Source organism: Dromaius novaehollandiae, chromosome 2 (genome assembly GCF_036370855.1).
Source record: "Dromaius novaehollandiae isolate bDroNov1 chromosome 2, bDroNov1.hap1, whole genome shotgun sequence".
Classification (NCBI taxonomy): domain Eukaryota; kingdom Metazoa; phylum Chordata; class Aves; order Casuariiformes; family Dromaiidae; genus Dromaius; species Dromaius novaehollandiae.
This window is the reverse complement of record NC_088099.1, coordinates 54,627,569-54,637,409: the sequence shown is the minus strand read 5'-3', so window position 1 is coordinate 54,637,409 and position 9,841 is coordinate 54,627,569. Positions and strand designations below refer to the sequence as shown.

Genomic DNA, 9,841 nt, shown 5'->3' with positions numbered 1-9,841 from the left:
TTATTGCCATAAAAGCTTGTTCCTGACCCATGCAATAAGAACACTAAGTCTCATGAATTTATTATTCAAGTTTATTCATGGTAAGTTTATTCCTTGAGGGGTGGGGGAGGGTGTTGCAAAACTATCACTTATTTTAAGTAGTTCTCTCCTCTCCCTCCTTCCCCCAATTGACATTCTTGCTGTACTAATAGTCAGCAATAATATCTCTCTTGATCTTCATTATGCTAACCCCAACAAGCCAAATTCTCAGGTGGTTCCGTTCCACTTTTTTTTCCCCCACTTATATTGTGCAGAGTGGTCCCTACAGAGGTTTGCAATGACACTAATGTGGCCTTAGCTCTTCTGACATATATATTTTACCAGATACTTGTTGGGATCATATTAGCTCCCCACCACCCCCAGCTGCACTGTGTTGTCAATAACCAGGCATCATCTGACCCATGAACACACTCAAGTCTTTCTCCTCCTCAGACGTTTCCAACTGATGAGCTCCTAATTTATAACATAATTTCTTGTAATTGATAGAATTAAATATTAGCACACAGTACCTTTCTGCTATTCCAGTTCTGAAGATCATCCAGTTCTTTCTATGTGATGCCTCAGTCTGTGTTCATTTTTACTGACTTGATTAAATCTGTTGAATTTTAGCCCATTTTCATTTGCCTCACTTGAGTCTAAATTAACAGTTAAGCTTCTAATTATGTACCACTCTAACCAGCTCAGTACAAGGAATCAACAATGTCTATTTGTAAATTTATGTCTGTGTTTTTGTGCTTAACCCTCTACCCCCATATTTTATGAGTACTCAGAATGAGATGCCATCAAAACAGGACAAAAGATTATCTGATGAACCATTCAGCTATAATGCTTATCTAGATTGAATGCTATGTAAAATGAATTACAGTTTGCTATAGAAAGTGAAACATATTTTACCTTACACTAAAAATTGCATTTACTCCCCAAATCAATCATGTTTCAAAAGGCTGATGAATAAACTCAGTTCTCTGCTCCTGTAAGCAGCGGTCTCTTGGTTAGAAGATGGAGGCAGATAGCTTTTTTGGTAGTTCGTTATCTTTGGAATGGTTCCTCACTTGAGCAAAGGCACCTGTGCCAATGATGTGCATGTACTGTTTTGCTGTGCTTTCTGTACCTCCCTCCTTTTGTAGTTCTTTTGTTCACACCAAGTATTTCTGAGGATTACCTGCAGTCCTTGGGATGGGTAAGGTGCAGTGGCATGCAGAGTTGAGCTCTCCGAGTTCTTCTGTGAAACTCATCCGTGCAAACAGCACAGGCAGTACTTTCTAAAAGAACTCATAATTTGGGGCATCTTGCCAACAGTAGGAGTGCCAAGAAGCTTTTCTTAGGTATCTCAGATTGGTATTACCCAAAGCTTTCATCTCTTGAGAAATTCTCTGCCAAAGTCCCTTTGAAAATGTTCTTTTTTTCAAGTCATTTGTTTCCTATGCTCTTAGTAGAGGCCTGTTTTTTCCTATTTGGTCTTGTAATGTGAAGAAAATACTATATGAAATCTTAATAATCTTAAAGCTTTCTTTTATTCAAATGCCAGGGCTTGAACTAAAATAAGTACTAGACTTGCTTATGCTTCCCTTGTTTATGCAGCCTTCTTCCCTTGTTTATGCAGCCTGCTGTCAGTATGGGTTTGATACTTCCCATAGCCAGTACACTGAAGCTGTATTGTGTCAAGACATTTATGTGCCTGTTCCCCATTGAAATGAATTCATATTTAAATGTCTATCTAGCTTGTATAACAAGGACCCTCATTCGTTCAAAGACTGTAATACCTAGAGGTGTGTAAGAAGTTGAAGTTTTGTTCGGTGGAAGACAAGTCATTCTGAATCATATCAGAGTCCATTTTTTTTCTGTGGAACATAGCTGTGGGAGAGAAAAAAAATCAGGTGGAGACAAAGACAACTAGGGAGCCTAGGAGGCAGAGAATTGTTTTATTCCAGAAACTCGTCCTTTTCCCCCCAAATTGCATTGAGTAGCTGTAGTGCTATGTATCCTGTGTACACATACTCCTTCCCAGAAGTATCAAGTTCAAGAAAAATTAACATTGTCCATCCACTTAACAGGTCCTGCAGAGTCCATTTTTTAAAATATTAAAATGGAATGCTATGCTGCTAAATGACAACGGAGCAAAGGGAAAAGTCAGTCTTCACAGGGGCCATCCAGAAAAAACACCACTAAAAGCACAGTGTGTGCAGGGATTGGAACAGGAGGTGCCTCCCCTGTCTGGTCCCAAGAGCATGCGTTTTTTCAGAGGTGAGAATCTGCCCCTGGTTGTGGGATTCATGTATGGTTGAGCCAGTAAATGAGTATAGAAACCTGGGCTATTCACACATCTGTACACATTCGGACCAGTTAGCTGTGCTGGCTACTATATTTCTTGACCAATAATATCTGCACCTCTGGGCCCTTGATCTGCAGCGTGCAGGAGGACGCAAAATGCCTCAAGATAGGCTTTTACTTTGTTATTCTTCCATGGTGGCAATATCAAATATTATATAAAATTACTAGAATATACCCAGGAATTTGAACATTTCATTTCGTTGTCTTTCATTAATTTTTTCAAAGTAAAAAATAAAAATGGAAATAGAGATTTCAATGGCAAAACCAGCATGAAAGACAAAATACAGCCTTGCACTTTTAGCCACAGATGGAAATCTGACTAAGAGAATTGGATTTTTAATTACATCTGAAAATGTGCAAGAGCAAGTTAAAATAGCTTTTCCATTCAGATTTTACTGGCACCTGTCACAGAAAGCACACATCTTCTGTTCTCTTGAATTAATGTATTACTTTGAAAAGTATTGTAAACCTGTGCTGTTTGATGTGACTGGGAGTTATAATGCTTACCTGTTTTCTGCGGGGTGGATATCTGATTTCTCATGCTTCCTGGGAATGTATGACCATACAGGATTTTATGCCCAAACAGGCATGTGTACAAATAGTTGTGGTGGCTGTGGGAATGTTGGAAGGACAAATGCGTCTTGAAATGCTATAACTGATGAAAAATGGAGCTCCTCACAAAGCTTACTTTGGAGGGCTGTCACAGGCCAGCCACCTGGGTGCCCTCTTTTTGTCACGTTCAGAGCCTCTCTCGGCATTCAGATCTGCAGACTGACATTCACTACCTCTCCTGTGGGAGCGTTTTCTGGACTAATTGCAAAACTCAGCTTAGTCTCCGTTTCTTTACTTAGAGCATTCTAGCATACAAGAAAAATATTGGAGAACATAAAAACCTAGTCAAGTCTCATCTTCTGCACAGTAAGTAAGCGGCAGAAGAAAATGAGGTAAATAAATGTGTATTTAACTGCTTGGAAGGGATTTGGCCACGAGTGGTTGGTGCCATTTCGCCATATGAAGAAGAGCATCCCAATCAGGTCCACAGGAAAAACAGTATAAATAACATGCAAATGATGCATAGTACAGTAATGGTTGAAACAAAATAACTTTCTCTGAAAGTAAATGGGTAAGGATTTCATTTAAGGCTACAGTCATCACGTATATGCTCAGTTTAAACAGGATAATTCATGTGCTGACCCAGCTGAATGATGTGTGAGCTTTAGTGAGGCTGAGTTCATGTTAAGTTTGGCAATCAAAGTGCTGCTTAAAAATATTATGTGATTCTTAGGTATTAAGCCTACGAACTCCATTAATTGTTCAAAAGTAGGCAGCCAATGTATTTGTATCAGATGGAAAAGTTTTATATATATATATATATATATATATATAAAATCTCATTATGAGGTTTAAACCAAGAAATCCACTGTTGGGAAAGTGATAAGATGCCAACAGGGAAAAAAGTCATCTGTTCCTTACATACAATCTGTCCAGTGTGGCTGTTGTAAAGGGTGGTGTAGATTCACGGTTTTAATTAATTTGATACCAAAATTTAGATATAACAGAACTTTTTAATAATAGAGAAAAAAGATTTTCTTGAGAGCATAAATCCCCATGATCTTGTATCTCTCTTATTTAGGAAGAAATATTATTGCAATATAGTTAACTAAATAAACTTTATTCAGTTCTTGTTTTGCAGGGAACAAACTCATTGTAAAGGATAATAAAAATAATAAAGAAAACCCTGCTTAAACAGATCCGCTTATGTAGTAATGCAAAGTTTGTAGTGAGAGAATAAAGCAGAAGATATAATATATCAGAAGATCTATTATAATGCACAGTGTAATACAGCTGGTTAGAGTGTATTATCATGCAAACACTTTAACTTGCCTTACAGCAAAGTAAACATTGCAATCAGTATCATTCATCCACATGCTAAACCTATGTGAGGACATTTCTCTTTAAATTTGAAAACACTGTGGCCGGAGGATCCCCTGAGAGCGTAGGGAAGAAAGTATCCAACTGGTTGGGGCACCAAGCTCTCTGCCCAATGGCCTGTGCTCTGTGGACCCTAGGAATGAATATACAAGAGTAGGCCATTTAAAAAATAAATTTCTCATAAATAAAATTTGAATTTTGCAATTTCACCCAGGCCTTTCTCTACCTCTTAGGTTCTCTGAAGATGTGTGCCATCTGTAACCATGATTAAAGTAGCATGGACTTTTTATGTAGGGCTCCAGACAGTAAAATACCAATTGCTGTCCAAAGCGGCAGTTTGCATTCCCCTGGGAGATATAGGGGGCATCAGCAGTTAGGAAAAAGCATTAGCAGTGCACGTGATCAAGCAGGGAATGAAGTCTCAAGTACAAGTGAGCAAGGTATCCTGCAAATGCAGACTGTGCATGTGTGCTCTTAATGTACATTGACTGGTCGAAACCCGAGTCCTAAATGACAGGGAAGAACTAAAGCAAAGGGCAGGAACGGCACGGGCTGGATCACCCAGTAGCAGCTGGGTGAGGGCAATGCTGCTGCACGGTGGCAAGGTTGATAGGGACTTGCTGAAATGCTCTGCATGGGCAGCTCTCCTTGACCAGTGCGAGCACAGGATCCCTAAAAGGTTGCTCAGGGCTTTGTGCTTTGGTGTCACAGAAACATGCGTCAATCTGAGCACCGCAGGGTTTGGTAAGGGCTGGCAAACAGTTTGTTAATACAGTAGCCTAGAGAAAAATAATTCCCTGGGTGTGTCATAGGGCAGTGCTGCAGGGAAGCTGTGGTGCTACTGATGCACTAAGGTAAGGTAATAGGGACGTACTGCAAGGGATGGAGGAGAAGCACCTGCATGGACAGTGCAGCTGGGAGGACTGGCATGGGCTCAGAAGCGGAGCTGGGAGACGTGGAAGGCAGTAATCCAGCCCTTTTTCCCCCTCTTTTCAGAGTACAGCGTTGTAGGTGGTGTTGTGTGAAAACAAGACAAGATCACAGAGCGATGGTGGTGTGTGTGCTGATGGGAAGAGTGCCAGTGTTTTCATTTTAAGTAGGGCTCTCCCTCTGTAATTACTTTTAAATGCTCTTTACCAGTTATATGAGCCACACAGTATAGTAAATGGCTTCAAGAGACTCCTTAAAAGTAGAGAGCAGATTCTGATGAGGCTCTATTTACACTGGTATTTGTCATACGTGCATATTACAGCTTGTCTGAAAGCAGGGAGCCAGAAGGGGCCATCACAAAAGCGATGCATGCAAACCCCTCATACTAAATTTGGCCCCGAAGGTGTGCAATCGCCAAAGCTGTGGTACCATCCAAAATACTGATCCTGCAGATCAGGAAGCAGGCAGCTGCTTTTTCCTGTTGGTACGCGCGTGATGTGCACCCACGCTTACAGCATGACAGGCTTGGGAGGAACCGCCACGTTCCTCATCACAGGTCCCAGCATGACTTTGGGGGACATCACCCGTGCTAGATGTATTCTGGTTTGGATAGGACCTGCATCTCTTGCCCTGCGTCGCTTCTGTCTCTGAAAGTTCCCTCTAGCCTTCTTGTCCTTCTTTCCCTAAAGAACATAAAAAAGGTCAGAATTAAGACATGCAAAAGCAGGTAATCGGTTGGTAAAGTGTAGCAACTGCATTTATGTGTCTCCCTCCCACCCACTTTCCCACCCCTTCTTCGTGGATAATAGCAGTGATAATAAAAGAGCGATACTCGAAAGGAGGGCAGAGACGGTTGCTGAAGATGCAGTATATGAGGGGATTGATGGCGCTGTTTAAGGCTGGCAGATTCTGAATAATCACAGACGCATAGAAGCGTTCTTTGGTCTCAGGTAGTATGTTGAAGTTGTCCAGAATATCAAAAAGAAAATAGGGGCTCCAACAGAGAACAAATGCTGCAACAGAGAGAGAGAGATGGGAAAAGCCTGATGTTAGATAGTATAGCAATTTAGGGAGGTAATCACACACACATACACACAGACTGTCATAACACATATATTCACTCATGCAAGAAATATCTCTCCCTATTCAGCATCTTATTTAAGAGAATAGTTATTAGAATGTTTTTTATTTGTCTTTATTTTTATTTTAATGCCCATAAAATATATTATGTGGGCTCCTTTAAGCGTTTAAAGTGCTCCCTCTAGACTTATCGAGGCACTTTTGAGCACTACACAACTCATAAAGGGTAAATAGGTAGCCAGTTAAAGCATCATCAGTTATAGCGAGGAGCTCTTTTAATGGTCCCCTGAGTGAACAGCCAACCTAAATGTACACACCACCAAAGTGCTGCTCTGTGACAGTGCTGCCTATCACAGCTGCCTGCTAAGAAGAGGCTCTTAAACACGCAGGAGCAAGGAATGACACTCTTTCACACCAAATTACAGCCACCCAACAAGTGACTTCGCATGCAGGTTGCAGGCAGTGCATAGACTGAGCACGCAGGAAGACCCTCTAATTGCTGTACTGCAGTTTGAGAATTGAATTTGGGGGAGGGAAAAGAGGACTGCGTTGTTTGCAGCCTCTGCTTTTGTTCAGAGGTGGCAGATGTGAAGAGGCCACAGGTGTACCTTTATTTGCAGGCATAGGGAATAAATCTGTGCCTCATGAATTTGTGTTGTCTCCTCTCACAAAGTTTGTTGATTCAAGATTTACATAGAAACTCTGGGATGGAGAGCTGTAAGTCCATCACATCTAACCTGTAAGTTCAGGAGTTGCAAAGGTAGGATTATCTGTGAAATCAAACATGCGATCCCACTGGGATCCAAACGAGACAGCAGTGACCCCATGTTTTGTTTCTTGTTATATGAAGCAGCATTTCTTAGTTGGCAGTTAACTGAGGGCTCACTGAATGTGCAAGGAGCAGGCAAACTATCCTCCTGTTTTCTAGAGTACCAGAGTGATTGTGTCTGTATACACTGACCTGTAAAATAACAACATGCAGCATCAGTGTGTGGATTGTTGTACTGACTGCACAGAATTTTAAATTTCTTTAAAGAAATCGAAGAACGTTAGGTACCGTAATGTGTTTACATGCTGAGAGATACGGAGTGCCTAATATGCTCAAGGACCTCTGAAGTATTCAGCATCTTCTGAGAAGCAGGAGCCACACTGGTGGCTCTCAATACTGCTAAACAGGGAACTAAGCACCTCACTAGCAGCTATTACCACAATCAGTCTGAATTTTGTGCAGGATTGGAAAGATGAACAATCACTGATCTGTTTTTTAATGGTAGGCAGTGGCTGTCAGCCCTTGGGGTAAGTCGCTTCAGTTGCCTTCCTGCCTGTCTCTGGTAGCTAATCACGAGCCCTGCATGACACTGCCTTTATTTATTGAGACATAATGTCAACCTCCTAATTCCATCAGGATAATGTTGTCTCCCTGGGAGACAGAGGACACCTGCACTGAGTCATCTGCTGCCTGGTCGGGAAAGGAGAGCTCCTTGTTCCCACCTAGGCAAGCAGCATCAAATTCAGCTGCTCTGCGTCTCCCTCCTCCCCTTCCTTTCCATTTCATTGCCCCAGCTGCTAATATGCCATATATATTCTGTAAGCCTAAAAGGCAGCTCAGTTGCAAAGTCTGTTGGCAGCCTGGATTACAAGGAGACAACCCCCTCCTTTGTTCCTTTTTTAGTAATGCCTGCTCCTTTATTTTCTTACTCACATATGACGGGCTGTGCATATCACTTCCTTCGAGGCATATGTCAGATGCCTAAATTAGGAGGCTATCAGTCAATGGAGAGAGGGGGGACCAGGTTAGAAGGCAAGGCAGGGGTCTAAATAAAGGGCCTTCTTCAATTCATTCCCTGCACTTTACACTCTCCACTGACGATGGAGGGAGCTGAGGAAGACTAGCTCCCGACCTCCCGTATCCTCCGTAGCTACCAGCTGTGGGGATTTTCACTTACCAAGAATAATTACAATGCTGTACTTGATTGCTTTCACTTTCGCCCTGGATATGAAGCCACGGTTGGTGTACCCAGCAGAGATTTGACCATCTGGGGAAAGAACAGCTCAGCTGGTAAAAGAGCAGGGGTGGTGCAGGCATCTGTCCGTGCGCGCCACTACGGTTAGGACTGTGGTGCGTGGCTCGTCCTTCATGGGTGTCAGTCAGGGGCTCAGCACTTTCTGAAATGCAGATGCTTTCAAGTCTTCTCAAGTTGGACACTCACAAACCTGAGCCATCCAAAATCAGAAGTGGAAACAGAAGCAAAACAAATCTTCTTGCAGCGCTGGGGCATTGTGATCCTCGGCACTTGGGTGCACAGTCAGCAAAAACAGTGCTTCTGTGCCCAAGTATATCACTTAGTCTACTAAAAACTATGTGGTTATCACAAATACCAAAATGCTACCTCAGTGGTGTTATAAGAATATTTTGTGAAAGGAACTAACAACTGTAATGAAGAAAATGTAAGAAATAACCTGGCAAAACAGACTACCTGTTCACTTTAAATGCATTTCAATTAGAGGGATTTTAAAAGCTCCATACTCCATTCCTTTAACCTTTTACTCTTTTTGATGCGTTAGATAATCAGTTGAGCATTTTGCTTTTCATGTTGGCTCAGTAATGAAATAAGAAATGCTGTTAGACTAGCTTTTCAGAAATGAAGTGGGTATTGAATTGAGAAGAAAATGCTATTCTGTCTCACACCAAGGCTGGTTGATCTCATTTCCTTTTAAGTCACGCTAATGTCTCTGAGAATCAAGCTCTGTATTTGAATAGCAGTACTATCATGATTTTAATGATATGCTTGATTTCATTATTAATGTCAATATTCTGTTCATGTTGCTGTGTTAGAATAATTAGGTTCACCATAGTAACTATGCAAGAAGGTCATATTTATCAAAACATCTCTAAACTCCTGTAATCCCAATTTAGAACTGGAATTTTGATGAATATCATCAGAAGTAACTCTGTGTATGTAATTTTTTGCACCTCTTATAAAAACAGCACAACCAGGCTGTGTAATACGTGAGAAGAAAATATAAATAAAGTTAAGGTGGGTTTTTTGTCAGTGAAACACCCCATCTAGAAGCTTGAAAATAGTCCATACTTGATATTACTGTAAATTACTTGTTGGCTCACAAAGCAGAATATACCACTTGGGTGAGAAGACTGATATTTTTTTCAAGTCTACTTAATACTGATTGTGTCATTGAGGCAGGATGGTTAGAAATTGATCCTGCTCAAACATTTCAAAGGAGGAGTAAATTTTTGCCAGATTATACCTGCTGACAGATACATGCTTATGATGCAAGGATACCTGAGGAGGTGCAGCATCATGTCAGGATGCTTGCTCTTGTAGCAGGCATGATCCTACTAAAGGCATGTATCGGCAACATAGTCACCACAGTTTGGTGCGTTACCGCTCATCACTTAGGTGAAGTAACTGGTTATGTGCGCTGTCCTCTTACAGTAAAATGCGTTAGTGTAAAGAAACATACTGTTCTTTGCAGTTTCAAATGTTTAGGAGCATGGGACAAAGTTAGT

At 41.3% G+C, this 9,841-nt stretch overlaps 1 protein-coding gene across 1 annotated transcript in view; it reads right to left on the bottom strand.

Moving 5' to 3' along the window:
• Positions 1 to 5,774: 5,774 nt before the first annotated feature.
• The window catches only part of NPSR1 (neuropeptide S receptor 1), a 62,009-nt gene continuing 57,942 nt past the window's right edge, over positions 5,775 to 9,841 (bottom strand). Inside the window, exons 7-9 of the mRNA XM_026102146.2 lie at positions 8,259 to 8,348; positions 6,065 to 6,245; positions 5,775 to 5,915 (exon numbers count right to left, since the gene is read on the bottom strand). Of these exons, the coding sequence (XP_025957931.2) occupies positions 5,822 to 5,915; positions 6,065 to 6,245; positions 8,259 to 8,348 (365 nt within the window). The 3' untranslated portion in view covers positions 5,775 to 5,821. The remainder of the gene's footprint in view (positions 5,916 to 6,064; positions 6,246 to 8,258; positions 8,349 to 9,841) is intronic.